General features: G+C 36.4%; 1 protein-coding gene across 5 annotated transcripts in view; it reads left to right on the top strand.

The window, feature by feature from the left end:
* Nucleotides 1-16,574, top strand: part of ERBB4 (erb-b2 receptor tyrosine kinase 4) — a 1,157,734-nt gene that overhangs the window by 795,656 nt on the left and 345,504 nt on the right. For 4 of the 5 annotated variants that reach the window (XM_032354682.1, XM_032354680.1, XM_032354683.1 and 1 more), the window contains exon 5: nt 15,180-15,245. The exons of the other annotated variant lie outside the window; for it this stretch is intronic. In XM_032354682.1, coding sequence (XP_032210573.1) covers nt 15,180-15,245 — 66 coding nt within the window. The remainder of the gene's footprint in view (nt 1-15,179; nt 15,246-16,574) is intronic. 5 annotated transcript variants of the gene reach the window in all.

The following is a 16,574-nucleotide window of genomic DNA, read 5'->3' as shown; positions in this document are numbered from 1 at the left end:
TCTTAAAAAGAAGAAGGTAAATTAATGTCATGTACTTTTGTAACATTCTCATGATCATTTCAATCAATCCATACAGTGAACATAAATGTTTTATTTGGGGGAGAGGACAAAAACATTGTTTCCTGAATATTGAATTAATTTACAGTAAGTATAAATATGTGTTACTTTAAGAATATGTAAATGGACAATCACAGAGAGAGAAGAAGGAGATATAATTGTTCATTGTTCTTCCTTTCCCCTCTTCTTTTCCTCCCGACGAATACCTTTGATCTGACCACATTGCAGGCAAAGCTCCCTGTGTCTTTATCCTCTTTGCACAATTACTCTTACGTTTCTTTGCTTCAAAGGGTAGCCTAGTGGCTGAGCTCATAATCTGGATTTTAAGTGAGTTTGAGTCTTAGCCCCCCAAATTTCCCCTGTCTAATTTAGCCCCTGTATGCTTCATTTTTTTTTAATATGTCAGTGAATCAGGATAATAGATGAAAATGTTAAAAATGGAGCCTAACACATAGTAAGTGCTGAATAAATATTAGTTATCATTTTTAGTATTTATAATTAAGATCTGCTCCTCTTATGAAAATACCTCTTATTCTATATTGTAGCCTAAAGCTGAGACTGTCATCAGTCTTCTCTTAGCTTCCCATCATCATTTATAAGCAAATACACCTATAATTCTGTGGGGATGGGTAGTGGGTGGGGAAGGGCATCTTCTTTTGACGTTCTTGACAGCCACCTCTCATACCCCCCACTCTGCCCATTGAGGTCATTTGCAAAGTGCAACTCATTCCCCATATACATTAAAGGTTTTGGCAAGTGACCCTCAGTCATCTTTTTTAACTCCATGCATGTCATTCCTTAGCTGATTTTGAATAAGTGCCTGTGTTAATGATCTCATTTAGCATTCTTGCCTGATGGTTTCCTGACCTAAGATCCATTGAACTTAGCTGTATTTACACTAATTCTGTAAGAAGCCAGGCTTTTTTCTGACATAAAGTTTGTCTTCCTATGAATGTTTTAATTCATTTTGTGTGCTCAGTCTTCCTCTGTCCCACATGACTGTTCTTTTCTTGTATCTGTTCACATAAATTAGATACTTGGTTCTATTGGTGAAGAATGTGAAATCTGGGATCGGATCTCAGGGCTATTTCAGGCGTCTCACCTTCTGTGTGATCTTGGACAAATTATTAAATTTATCTGGCCTCAGCTTCCTCATCTGTAGTAGTATTTTCCTCCTAAGGTTGTCATGAGAAATAAAGTACCTAGAACAATTTCTGCCACATAAGAACACATTATGTCTAAGCCATGACATAGCTGATGCTAGCTGATATGGACTTTGATTCTATCTGGAGGACTTATATTTCAGAATGATTACAAGAGCAACTATATATATATATATATATATATATATATATATATATATATATGACAACAAGAAACTGGGGCAGACTGATAAGTAGTAGAGCTAATATTTAGACTTAAATCATTTTGTGATGGAATATGACAGAGGTATATGCAATGGTTTGCAAATCATTTATCTTTTTTCCTTAAATAACTCAGTTTTCAGATCTAATAGTACATCGACAAGAAATGCCACTGCAATACCTGGTTGATGGAATCCTTTTTTAAAGAAGATGTTATATTGGGGCGCCTGGGTGGCTCAGTGGGTTAGGCCGCTGCCTTCGGCTCAGGTCATGATCTCAGGGTCCTGGGATCGAGTCCCACATCGGGCTCTCTGCTTAGCAGGGAGCCTGCTTCCTCCTCTCTCTCTCTGCCTGCCTCTCTGCCTACTTGTGATCTCTCTCTGTAAATAAATAAAATCTTAAAAAAAAAAAAAAAGAAGATGTTATAAATCCATTGCTCTTGAATTTTAGCTTTTGTGTGTGAACTTCAAAGACAAATTAATGAAAACATTTTACATCAAGACATTTTAGGCTTATTACTTACTGTGATGACTTTTGGGTCACTTTTTATAAACTTCCATCAATTTTAAAATTACATTTCATTCCTTAGGCTTGTGGTGGCATTTTAGAAGTGTGCTTATTTATTAATGTGGTTGTTTTTAAGTGTGAGGACTGGGACACACATACACACATGCATACACAGACACACATACATACATATATTTACAGCTAAGTCCCTTTGGAGGATAAAATAATGGCAGGAACATAAGACGAGACTTCTGGCGGCTCCCCTCAGAAAAGTTTGTTTAATACAGTGCCATGGAACTACCTAATCTTCCCCAATTTGTTACCCATTTTTCTTTGTTATCTGTCTCAGTGATGTCTCATCTCCCCAACTGACTGCTACAGGCTAGCAATCTGTAACAGAAACTCAGTCTCAATATCAGATATAATAAGAAACAGAGGCTATAAGATTAATGACCCCAGCCTTAATTATAAAGTCTCAGACCACAAACATAGGACCTTTCAAAACTTACTCAGGCTGGAAGAAGTTGGGTTAGCACTAGAGTGTGAAGATACAGGTCTCTTAGTAAATAAAATGCTGGGTTATTCAATCTGGGAAGCCTACTGTGTTTCTAGTACTGTTAGGAACTGTATAGAAGAAATGGTTTGTTCCCTTAAGGAGCTTGAAATAATTTCATCCATTTTAGTTTTCCTCTGATAATACTCATTTCTTATTAATTCGTAGAGGAGATAGATCTATTCTTGGAACTGTCAAGTGGAAGGCAGATGAAAACAGAGGCTGCTTATGGAGACCATGCCACACACAGATACTGGGAATCTCTTTATATTAATAGAGATATAAAACCAGCACATTGCTTTTCAGGTAACCACTACTCTGACAGGATTAAAAAATGGCAAATATGGAAATAGTCATGGTCTTCCTTCCCTAGCAAACATTCCATGACCGCCAGCCTGATCTCTTCAGCCCACTAGACCAAAAGTCCACACACACACAAACACACCGAGTCTTCCTCGAATGTTAGAATGCACACTTAGGATGCTAAATTGGGCAGAAAAACTTTTAACTAGAGAGTTGGATGAAACAAAAGTATTTAGGGAAAATGGCTAGGTCAATCAATGACATAGAGTGGTACAGTGGAAGAGAGTAGATGGTGAATGCTTTGTGATGGGAAAAGGCAGGAGGAGAGTTAGTGAGCTTCCTTGGGCAGGGGGAAGGCTGTGAATGAGAGACTTCATAGGCTGAAAGTATTGTGAGAAAAGTTACAATTGAGAAAAGATTTAGAACTATTGCCACCGGCAATACTTTGGATTCCATTTAATGTCCTCTGAGAGGAGTAAAGTTCATTTGGTTGAATTTCAGCTACTGAATCATGCCTCTCAAATGCGCCACCACTCACACACTGAACATGGAGATGGCTACAATTGCTTAGGGATCCATTAGCTCCTCTGACTAGCAGTCTCACAGATGAGGGTCATGGAATGGGCAGGAGCCCCAGCATCAACGACATCTGATCCTCTCTAGCATTCCAAATACTGTTCCACCATGGGTTTCTGTCTGCTTTTTGTCACATACCTTGAAATATTATCTGCTCTTTTTTCCTCCTTCCATGTACACTAGGCTGAAAGGTATAAGAATGTGATATCCCAGTAGCAGAACGAGCTTTCACTGTATTTGGATTATTAGTAACATTCCTGCTGAGACTGTGGCTTCTCAAAGTTTGCCAAAAGCATGCAGAGACCTCTGAAATCCACTTGTCCCAGGCTGCCAAGCCTGTCAAAATTTCTGTGATGTTACACCCTCCCCCTTTCCTATTATTCAACTGTGATACCTTACTGATCATTTCAGCTCTGTCTGCATAAACACTTCTGTCTCCAGATAACTTGATTTGTCTGCCATATCACCTCTGCTGACTGTCTGCATTTCTTTGTCTCCTTTGTTGTTCTTTAATATTTTCATCTACAATATCTTGAGGGAGGAAAAAGGGAACTAACATTGATTAATGCCTATTACATGCCAGACATTTTACGTATGCTATTCTATTTAATCACCCCTAACATATACAAGAACTATCATCATCTATATTTTATTAATAAGGGAAGTCAACTCTGAGGTTACCCAAGATCCTACCAATTCTAAATAATGGAGGTTGAATGCAGATAAAAATGATTTCCAAGTTTGTTTTCTGCATTTTGCCAGCACTTACATGAACACTTAGTGCAGTGAATGACATTATTCTAAATCGGTTGTGTACCCAAAACTTTCAAATACTTTGTCTTCCCTAAACTGTAGGTTAATTTCCTACCACAGTTATAAACTCTAATTACTAAAATGTGTTTGTATTTAATTGGCATTTATTTTAGCCCCTTCTACTGTTGAACCTCAATAAACAAGTAATAGAATCAAAGTAAAGGCCAATTAGAAATTTGAAAGTGTACAAGAACAAAAATTTGTGATAAGCTAACATGCTATGTATAAAAAGGGCTGACATGCTATAAAGAGCAAGTTTCTGGTTCTGCTTAAAGAATGCTTCTGTTTTCTTATCTATAAAGTGAAACAAATAATAGTATTTACATTATAATATTGTTGTTCAAATTAAATGAGATACTAAGTGTAAAGAACTTTGTCTACTTGTTAGAATGCAGAAAGTGCACAATAACGGGTAAATGATGTGGTAAGGTTGATGATTTTGGTAATGATGTCTAGATTTCATTATGCAGCACAGTGTGAATTTCCATGTATAAGATAAACACTTAAATACAAAATAATAAAAACAGCATCAGAGACGTTAACTTACTGCCTGAGGAATGAAACAGCCAAAAGCAAAGTGAGACCCAAAATTCTAACCTGTCTCATGCCAGGTAGACTTCGTATGTGTGTATATCTGTTGATACGTCCAGGAAATACTGATTTAGAACCACAAATGTAGAAATTTACATTGATTCTATTGCATTTTATATTATTAATTTGGGCTCATCGTTTTATTTACCAAGTGCTTTTTAAAATCTGAATTTTTTTTCCAACATTTCCTTAGCAATTCAGGGTCTCTTCTGATTCCATACAAATTTTAGGATTATTTGCTCCAGCTCTTTGAAGAATATCGGTGGAATTTTGATTGGAATGGCATTAAAGGTATAGATTGCTCTAGGCAGTATAGACATTTTAACAATGTTTATTCTTCCGATACAAGAGCATGGAATGGTCTTCCATCTTTTTGTGTCTTCTTCAATTTCTTTCATGAGTGTTCTGTAGTTCCTCGAGTATAGATTCTTTACCTCTTTGGTTAGGTTTATTCCCAGGTATCTTATGGTTCTTGGTGCTATAGTAAATGGAATCGATTCTCTAATTTCCTTTTCTATATTTTCATTATTAGTGTACAAGAAAGCAACTGATTTTTGTACATTGACTTTGTATCCTGCCACATTACTGAATTGCTGTATGAGTTCTAGTATCCTAGATATCCTTTGTGGGTGGAGTCTTTTGGGTTTTCCATGTAAAGTATCATGTCATCTGCAAAGAGAGAGAGTTTGACTTCTTCATTGCCAATTTGGATACCTTTTATTTCTCTTTGTTGTCTGATTGCTGTTGCTAGGACTTCTAATACTATGTTGAACAAGAGTGGTGAGAGAGGGCATCCTTGTCATGTTCCTGATCTCAACGGGAAGGCTGTGAGCTTTTTCCCATTGAGAATGATATTTGCTGTGGGTTTTTCATAGATAGACTTTATGAAGTTCAGGAATGTTCCCTCTATCCCTATACTTTGAAGTATTTTAATCAGGAACAGATGCTGGACTTTGTCAAATGCTTTTTCTGCATCAATTAAGAGGACCAGGTGGTTCTTCTCTCTTCTCTTATTGATTTGTTCTATCATATTGATTGATTTGTGAATGTTGAACCATCCTTGTATCCCAGGTATGAATCACACCTGGGTGGATAATCTTTTTAATGTGCTGTTGGATCCTATTTGCTAGGATCTTGTTGAGAATCTTAGCATCCATATTCATCAGTGATATTGGTCTGAAATTCTCCTTTTTGGTGTGGTCTTTGCCTGGTTTGTGGGGGAGATGAACCATGAGAGACTATGGACTCTGAAAAACAACCTAAGGGTTTTGAAGGGGCAGGGGATGGGAGGTTGGGGGAGCCAGGTGGTGGGTATTATGGAGAGCACATATTGCATGGAGCACTGGGTGTGGTGCATAAACAATGAATTCTGTTATGTTGAAAAGAAATGTGAAAATAAATAAATAAATAAAACCTAAAACAACAACAACAACAACTTGCCAAGTTTACGAAACAACAACAACAAAAAATCTGAATGGTTATCTTATGTATGAGCAGTCACTCCCCCTGCCAAACTTGTGTCATAAACAAACATGGTAAGCATATTTCAGTTGTTTTATCTAACTCAGTGATGAAAAAGTCAATATGATAGATATGTACAGAGTCCTTTAGTACACTGCTAGGACCAGTACATCAATCTAGATCTTCCAATCCCTTTGTTAAATGTTCTGGTATATGTGCCAGTCATCTGCACATCTACCAAGTGTTCCAGATCCCATCAGTGTTTTCCAGAGAACATAAAGAATGGCATGTTTGAGTTCTTTATTTTATTTTTTATTTTTTTTAAAGATTTTATTTATTTATTTGACGGAGAGAGATCACAAGTAGGCAGAGAGAGAGAGGGAAGCAGGCTCCCCGCTGAGCAGAGAGCCTGACGCGGGACTCGATCCCAGGACCCTGAGATCATGACCTGAGCTGAAGGCAGTGGCTTAACCCACTGAGCCACCCAGGTGCCCCGTTTGAGTTCTTTCTGATCTCTAAAGTATCTTTCCATGAGCTATAAACCTTCTTAAAAATATAATATGAAATAAGTGGTATTTTCTTTTTTTTTTAATTTAATTTTATTTTTTTCAGTGTTCCAAAATTCTTTGTGTACCACACCCAGTGCTCCATGCAATATGTACCCTCCACAATACCCACCACCAGGCTCACCCTGGTGATGGGTACCACCCTCAAAAACCCTCAGTTTGTTTCTCAGAGTCCATAGTCTCTCATGGTTAGTCTCCCCCTCTGATTTCCCCCAACTCACTTTTCCTCTCCATTCTTAATGTATTTTCACTTAAAACTATGTCTTGGTTTTCTTCATTTACCAGCAAAATATTCCCATTAAACTAAGTGATTGATTGGATTATGATATGTCTGTATAATGGGAGGCAAATTCACATACACACACACACACACACACACACACACACACACACACACACTCTTGCATTAATGTAATGTAACCTGAAAATGTTTAGGATAAAGTACAATGTGAAAATAGCAGGTTAGATAGACTATTATACTGTTTAAAAATCAATATTAATATACTTCAAAAAATGAAAAACACCAAAATGCAAATTTTATGATGACTTTTATTTCCCTTTTATATTCTTCTACACTTTACAACATTTCTAATTTGAATGTGTATTAGAAATAGAATCTAGCAAATCCATCTGGAATATTTAAGAGTAGGGAGGGAGAGGGAATGGGAGGGACTTAAGTAGAGGGTGCACCATGTACATCCTGTGAACAGAAGATGAGAATGCTCAGAGGAGTGTTCCAGGAAGAAAATATTAGGAGATAAGGTTATGGATTCATAGCTGACTGGAGGCATGCCAAATATTATGGGTCCTTCAAGACCTCTTGATTGTAAGCATTTTGTTATTTTTTACTTTGAGATAGGAAGTTATTGGAGTTTGACCTGGTATGACTGAGAAGATTGCTCTGGCTAAGAGATTTTAAAGAGGCCAAGGTAGAAGCTAGGACACAAGTTAGGAGATTATTGCATTATTCCAAGCAGGAGATAATTGTGGCTTAGTGGTTTGGGTGGTGGGAAATGAATGGAGATTATATATATATATATAATCTCCATGTATACACACAGACACACACACACACACACACACACACACACATATTAGTGGTAACTAGATAGGCTAATCATTTTGGATTCAACCTGTGAGAGAAGGAGAGGAGCTGAAAATGATGACCTCAACTGTTTCAGCATGAGCTTCTGGAAGTTTTGATTGATACAAAGAAGGATTGTTATGATTGATTGATTGACTGAAGATGACTTTACAGGATAATTTTTGACTGGAGTGGGATTTGAACATGTAAATATTTTGAATGTCTGCTAATTATGCAGGTGGAAATGTTTTACAAACAGAAGTATAAGCCTGTACCCTGTGTGGTCTGGACTGGAGATAGAAATTTTGGAAGGTGTCAGACTGTTAGTGTCCCGTGTTAATATATGAGTTAATATATGTAAGAGTTAATATATGAGTTAATATATGTAAGAACTTAAGATTCCTAGAAGGACCACCAGCACATATAGCTGAACAGGTTGTACACTGTAGACCTCTGAGGGGGTATCATCTAGGTAGAATATACTCTGAAGGATGTTCATGGATACTCTTGGTGGCCTTGCTGGTTCATCTTGAATGCTCATAAATGTACTTGTCATTAATACTATTGTTGATGGTGAACAGCAGGCACATCTTAATTTATTCTTTACTTCAGCTGGTAAGGTTTTCCAGTTTGTTCAGACCCCTTATTTATATGTTCAGAAATGTATTTGACATTGATTAGAACTAATTTTGTTCCACAGTAGGTGGAATTCCTGTATTCTGTTCTGTGCTAATAGCTCTAAACAGTGATAATTGATGCTTTCTAAGTACTTGACTTGGAAGAAATGCTTGACTATATCAAATATGAAATATCAAAATGTATCAGTATGATAATATCAAGTATGGAATAGTTTTTTCAGGAAAAATTTAACTTTCCTTAAAATTTGAATCTTTTTTTTTGTTGTTGTTACTGGTAGTATGACTTTCCCAAAAACCATTTGGGCCTTGCTATCAGTATTCTAAGTTCTTGTCTATTAATTAGAATAGCCTAAAGAATTGTGGAGGTGTGCTAAGAGTATAGAATTTACAAAACAGTATTAATAGAGATATTTATCAGATCTTTCCATTCAATGGGAAATATAATTCCTTTTGTCTGTGAATACCTATTTTACTTTGGAATATGTATTCCATTGCTTCTAACTATCAGTAACTTATGATGACATAAGGCTATAAATGTAAATGATGATCAAAAATCTTAAGTTATAACTCATCAGATTTCCTCTTGATTGTGAACTTTGTGTAGATCTGGTCATTCTGCCCGGATATGTGGAAGCAAATCCAAACTGAGTATGCTAATGGAGTAGCCAGTTGCCCCTACACACAATTAAAAAGGTTTTTAAAAAGGTACCCCTATAGGTTTTCCCACCCCACGCTGTTCAGCTTCTACCTGCACATGAGATTTCTGCCATTATGATTTCTCCTCTAGATTGATTTGTGTTTCCACAAGGCTTCAGGAAAAATAAAAATTTGCTAGATAGGATCAGTACTTCAAACCTTTACGCAATTCTGTATGCCAGATAGCTGGTCCATCCATTAGCCATCTGTCTGTAATCCTGAGGTGGTATGGGGGTTAGGCGGCTGGGCTGGGGGAGATACTGTGTGCTCTGGCAGTTACGGATCACCAGTGGGGAGTGGAATCCCTGGGAGGGTTGGTGGATAGACGGTTTCAGACTAAACTTGATGTATTTTACACTTCTGTTCAAAATTAATCTTGATCATATAAGTATGTGTGCTACTCTACATCTTTGGACTATAGATTGCTTGACTGAATAGTGTGATGGTGCATGTAGAAAAAAACAAGTTTAATGATGTTGACATTATCTACTTTTTTCAACCCAGTGATTACCTAAAATACTTTAAACTGCTAACTCCTGACTTAATTTATTGCTAGATGAAAAATTCCACCTCGATGTATATTTTTTAAAATTTAACTTTGTCTTCCCAGTTAGTGAAAATAATTGCCCATTATTTTTTGAATAGCAAATGTATAAAATTTAAAGCTTTCATCCAGTAGTTAACTTTCAAATCATAGGCAAGGCAGGAGGATTAATTTGAGATTGGAGGAAAGGGGCAACAAAACATTTCCATAACAAAAGTGTGGGGATTAACCAACACAGGACAGTGAGTGGTACCAGACAAAAATAAGCAGAGTATCAACATCTGGTTAAAAAAAAGGCAATTCCACATTACAGTAATATCATTAAATAATGATACTAACATACCATTTGCTGGAATCATATTGTGACTTTACTATCATATGGTCGGTTTATAATAATTTAAACTTGAAAAAAAAAAACGTGTTTTTTAGGACTGCTGGGGGGAAAAATGCAACTTGATGGAAATATAGCCACAAAACAAGGAGTTTATACTGGGAAATGAGAGACTCCTAGACTTTCACACCATTTAATCCTGTTTGGTTACCAACTATCTGATCAGATGTTGCAGTTAAAGTATTGTCTCAAAATATGACTACGAGACTTGGAATTATATGCCAAACCATTATTTCTTAGACATACTTTGTCCTCTGCAAACTTCATCATCAGAATCCCTGGGATTGCTTTTTTTAAAATATGGATTCCTGTACCTCACTCAACCTGGACTATAAAATCAGCACCTTGCACAGGTTCTCAAATCTCAACACTAACTTTTGGGAACCAGTGTACCCTGCAGATCAAACCACATAATTTCAGTTTTTAAGAAAATGTGACCAACTCCATAACACCTGCACTGAATAAACTGTTTAGAAGATTTTCAAGACACTTTGTAAGCTTACCCTCCAGAAGCTGTCCCTATGCAAACAGCTCAAAGGACTATGAAGTATTCATTATGGCCCCAAAGAGTTGTTGGTATCCATGGCTCTGTGTCATCCTTTAGGTTACTCATTCAGCCCAAAATGTCCTTCCCCTTCTGACAAGCTAGACATTTAAGCCTGATTGAAATGCCTGCCCCTCTGTGGAGCCTTTTTCAAATCCATCCTCTCCACTTTATGCATACCTATATTTTAACCCATATTATAATTATTTGCCTATTCTTCTACTTATTTCCTGGTCCTTGAAAGCTCCTTGAGGGCAGGGCACTTACTTATTCATCTTTTTATCATCCATTCACAAATAGGGACTGATTTAGTATAGACTTCCTATAAGGATTCCACTTCTCTTTTCTGAATGATAGGGTCATGAAAAAGATACTATCCTCTCACTCTTTCCCCAGTAAAAGAAATTTTAAGAGGTCAAGACTGCCATTTTTTTTAAAGGACTAAAAGGAGAATCCAGGGATATAACTGCATTGCCTTTAGCTAGAGGCAGTTTGAGGATATAATCTTTTATGGTTGGTAGTGACTTCATATTTGTTACTCTTCAACTGTCCTGGCATATTACTTGCAGAAAACAGTCCAGAGGTACATATTAAATCCCATCTCTGCTGTCAGGTAGTCCCACAAACAAGCAAAACTTCCAGCATGAATTTAAGATTCTTAAAAATATCAAAGTGGCTCAGGGACTCTAGTTCCTAAAAAAAAAAAAAAAAAAAAAAATGCAGAAGCTTTATTTTTAATAACTTCTGCTGGACAAGCATAAAAGATGAATTTAGTCATATTTGCTAACTACGGTGATGAATAATGCGTTGTCAAACCTGAGGTGATTGTGAATTAAAATAATGCTGATGTGCAGTAATCAGCTCTTACTTTAAAAGATTAAAATGGTTGCTAAAGTGAACAGAAATATTTGTTTAAAATTGTGTTTTATTTTATATTTCCCTTATTTGAGTGAGAGTGACAGGAGGTAGGAATATTAATTTAAATAACGATGCTATCACTAAGCTGAATGAAAATGTCAGATTCTTATTTTTAAGTGGCATATTTCCTCACATAGTTTTAAAAGAATCATTGTGATAAACAGTGGAAGAGAATTATGTAGCCAATTGAGACTTGGAAATAGGCAAATTTGGACAACATTGACCAAGTTTCAGTACCCCAAAAGATTTTTTCCATTTACATAGGCTAGTATCTATCTCTTCTTTCTGTTGTCCTCATTTTAAAAACATACCACGAGAGAAGTAGTTAATAAAATTAGTTAACAGTGTGAATTAATTAAAATAGTGAGTTAAGTAAAATAGTGTGAGTATATGGTATTTTTTCCTCTTGAAATCAGCTGTCCTGAGACACTGCACCCCTGAGAATAGACGAGAGAAAGTTCTCAGTAAGATATTGGGCCATCGTTAAAGCTTTTTTCTTTCTGTAGAGGACACACAAGGGATCTTTCATGGGCCATACTTACCCTCTCCACTGAAATGCTCTGGGCTGATCTCACATAGATAAATCACTGTATAAGGAATGGAGTGGATTTCTAAGCCACCAGGCATTACATTGGAAATGGTCGAACTCAACCCGGCTGCATCCAGCTCTTCTTGCCTGAGTAAGAGGACTGTTAAAAATTTAGATTTGTTGGCATCTTTCCTCAAACCCCATAGAAGGTGAACATTAGAGAGTAATAAAAATCCTTTTCCCTTAAAATAATGTTGAATTAATTCTAAACTCTATTAGAGAAGGCACCATGTCTGTTTTGATACTTAACATAGTTCCTAATACACAGATGCAAAAGTAACTGAAAAAAGTACTTTTGGATAAATAGACGGAAAGAAGGTAGGGAAGAGAGTCTGTAGTTTTTTTGTTTTGTTTTGTTTTTGTTTTTTTCCTATTCTCAATTGGTAATTAATAAAGAAATCCCTTATCTAACTCCTCATTTTTTGACGCTTAGGAATCAAGTTAAGGTAGCAGACATGAAAGTATGGCAAATACGTTAATTCAGGAATATCTCCAGTCAGATTTGGTCAGATATTTTGATGTTTACTAAATTGCAATAACTCAGTGAAAATAGTGTTTTCCCAAGGGCCGTCTATGGCAGAGTTTTGAAAACTAAAGCTGAACTAAATGTACTGGCAGTTTCCACAGAGTCAAAGACAGTCAAATGAAGGGCAGGCCAGAATGAGCAACCATTTGTGGAAGCACATTGAGGTCATTCTTCCTCCCGCATGTGTGTAGTAATAGAATTCTGAAAGGTGTGCACCAAGTACTCCTTCTCCTCTTGGTTTCCAAAAGGGTTGAAGGGAATATAAGACTGAGTAAAATCCCAGAAGAGAGGCAGTTGTTAGCTTTCTTTTATAGCAGTAATAGATATTTTTGTTTAAATCTGAATTTAAAAAAATGAAAACTACCAAACAAAATTTCCTAATAATATATGCATAGTGAAGGTTAAATTATTTAAACTTTGTGTGTGGGGGAGTACTAGATCATTTGTTTCCAACTAGGTGGGTCTTGCCATGATACTTTGTCAAGAACCATAACCCAAATTTCCAGTAATACTCCTTTTTATATTGGATCTAGGCGTAGGTCTTGGGGTGGTAAATCAAAACTGCAAGAATAAGAAGGTAGAAAATATGTAATCTAATAAAAATGGAACACTGAGTATATTAAAATGTCCAATGTTACTTAGCTTCCCCCATAGCTACCCCCATAGCTACTGAGAGTGCTCTGGTCACACTAAATACAGCTAAATATTTCACTGGCCGCTAACACAATTAAAGAAGTCATAGATTAAATAGTAGATCATCTTCTGCTTCAGATATCTTTAATTAACAGACCACTTAATACGTCGATTTAAAAGATTTTTAACACATCTAAAGAAATATATTAACCTTAACTACTTTCTCATAAAAAGTTTGTATTCAGAGTTTTCACTGCTTCCCATTTTTTTTTCTCACAGCCCTTTCTAATTTCCGCTGGTATAAATCAAATTAGATTTATTAGCATCATACAAAAGAGCTCCAGTAGGTTTTTAATAATAATTATCATTATCACTGATTAAAGTTATATTGTTCAGGCCAGATGGAGTCCTTTTCCTGTCAGCTACAATGAGCTTGCATTATGTGGTTATAATGTGTTTGGATCTAAATAAACAGATGGCAGAATGACAGGATATTATACGCTGGTGATGTCAGCAACAGGGCTTCACAAACAGAATTCCTTTAAATAAACTCTGTTGTGGCAAGGATCCTGATACTTTTAAGAAGGTGACTGGAATTGAACCTATCTGTTACATTAACTTGGAAATGGCACTGTTCATTGCAGAAGGGTAGACCATTTGGATGGTCTGAGGTTCAGCCTGAGAAAGTGTCTACTGAATCTGCTCCTTAAATATGAAAGCATTTAGCATAACAGGTTCACTCAGGCAGTCTCTTAAGGAGAGAGGGAAAGAAACAAAACAAAACAAAACAAAACAAAAACTGCTCAAGTTGTAAGATCCTTCAAGCTGAAGAGCTGAAACCTGAGTCAAGGAAAGAGGGAAACATTTGATATAAAGCTATTTCATAATTTTTATAATGTAGTTTATTACATCAGAATACACATCTTGTAGAGTTGTATATACCCACTCATAGTGAATATTAGAAAATTATCAGAGAAGGTTTGATACGAATTAAGTTATAGGAATGCTTTAGTCTTTAATAGATTTTCATGTGTACTTTTTATTCTAAAAATAAGCACTTCTAAACCCTTATACCCACAGTTAGAGTGAACCTTCTATGAAATTCAGAAGCAACCTTCAAAGAAAGTCATTATACATGATTTCTCCTAGCTAACATTCTTTTGCTGCGTCCTTAGGAGAATTTCTTTCTGGGACAACTGTATTTGCTCAGCCAAATACATAGAGTAGCAAACTCCTTAAGAGGAATATACAGCTACAGGAGATAAAGGCTTGTATTTGAAAATGAAGGGAGTATCAAAAAAAAAAAAATTAAAGAGGGTATCAAATAATTGAAATTAAACTTTCTAAAAAGTTTGTGTTTTAAATGCTTGAAACTTTTTTAAAATATTTGTTTGAGAGAGAGAAAGCACAAGTACAGGGGTGAGGGGTGGGCAGAGAAAGACAGAATCTCAAGCAGACTGTCCGCTGAGTACAGACCATGAGCTCTGTGTGGGGCTCCAGGGCTCGATCTCATAACCCTGAGTTAATGATCTGAGTTAAATCAAGAGTTGGATGCTTAACAGCCTAGGCCACCCAGGTGCCCCTAAATGCTTGAAACTTCTTGTAAAATGATGAGAGGATTTTGAGTATCAGGAGGTTGTATTTCAGCTTCTTATGCATTTGACATTCAAGTTTTGCTACTCAAGTGGGCATTTTATGAGCTATGTTTCAACTATAGTATAACATAAAAATCCCCATAAAGAAGCAAGAGTATTTTCATTGAAGAGTTACCCCTAGTCAAAGTGTGAAAGATTATAATGTACATATGCTTTTTCTTTTTCTACAGGTGGACGTTGTCATAAGTCCTGTACTGGCCGATGCTGGGGACCCACAGAAAACCATTGCCAGACCTGTAAGTGTTCAACACTGAGAAGGCATAGAGGCTTGAAATGGTGAAGGAATTTTAATAATCAATGTTTTTCACACTTCTGAGTCATCAGAAATATGAAAATGAGCTTTTACTTCTTTGTGGTGGATTTGCTTCTATTCAAGTAAAATGCCTAATTTCATAGCTTTCAAATGAAACATAATGTATAATTATTTCTTATATTTCTTTCTGGTTTCCAGGTTAATGCTATCAACAAAACAGATGTGCTGATTTTTTTAAACTTTTTTTTTTTTTTTTTTACTAATATATAATGTATTATTTGCCCCAGGAGTACATATATAATGTATTATTTGCCCCAGGGGTACAGGTCTGTAAACCATCAGACTTACACATTTCATAGCACTCATCATAGCACATACCCTCCCCGGTGTTTATAACCCAGCCACCCTACCCCAACCCCCCACCCCCCAGCAGCCCTCAGTTTGTTTCATGAGTGTAAGAGTCTTTTATGGTTTGTCTCCCTTTGCATCCCATTTTGTTTCATTATTTCCCTCCCTACCCTACATGACTGCCCACCCTGCCTCTCAAATTCCTCATATCAGAGATACCATATGATAATTGTCTTTCTCTGATTGACTTATTTTGCTTAGCATAATACCCTCTAGTTCCATCCATGTCATTGCAAATGGCAAGTTTCGGGGGGGTTGATGTCTACATAGTAATCCATTGTATGTATATACCACCTCTTCTTTATCCATTCATCTGTTGATGGACATCTAGGTTCTTTCCATAGTTTGGCTATTGTGGACATCGCTGCTATAAACATTGGGGTGCATGTGTCCCTTTGGATCACTACATTTGTATCTTTAGGGTAAATACCTAGTAGTGTATTTTCTGGGTTATAGGGAATCTCTATATTAAACTTTTTGAGAAACATCCATACTGTTTTCCAGAGTGGCTGCACCAGCTTGCATTCCTACCAAGAGTGTAGGAGAGTTCCCCTTTCTCCGCATCCTCACCAACATTTGTTGTATCCTGACTTGTTAATTTTAGCCATTATGACTGGTGTGAGGTGGTATCTCACTGTAGTTTTGATTTGTATTTCTCTGATGCCAACTGATGTGGAGCACTTTTTCATGTGTCTGTTGGCCGTTTGGATGTCTTCTCTGCAGAAATGTCTGTTCATACCATCTGCCCATTTATTGATTAGATTATTTGTTCTTTGGGTATTGAGTTTGATAAGTTCTTTATAAAATGTAGATACTAGCCCTTTATCTGATATGCCATTTGAGAATATCTTCTCCCGTTCTGTCAGTTGTCTTTTGGTTTTGTTGACTGTTTCTTTTGGTGTGC

The sequence above is a fragment of the Mustela erminea genome, chromosome 8 (genome assembly GCF_009829155.1).
Source record: "Mustela erminea isolate mMusErm1 chromosome 8, mMusErm1.Pri, whole genome shotgun sequence".
Classification (NCBI taxonomy): domain Eukaryota; kingdom Metazoa; phylum Chordata; class Mammalia; order Carnivora; family Mustelidae; genus Mustela; species Mustela erminea.
This window is presented reverse-complemented; position numbering and strand designations above follow the sequence as displayed.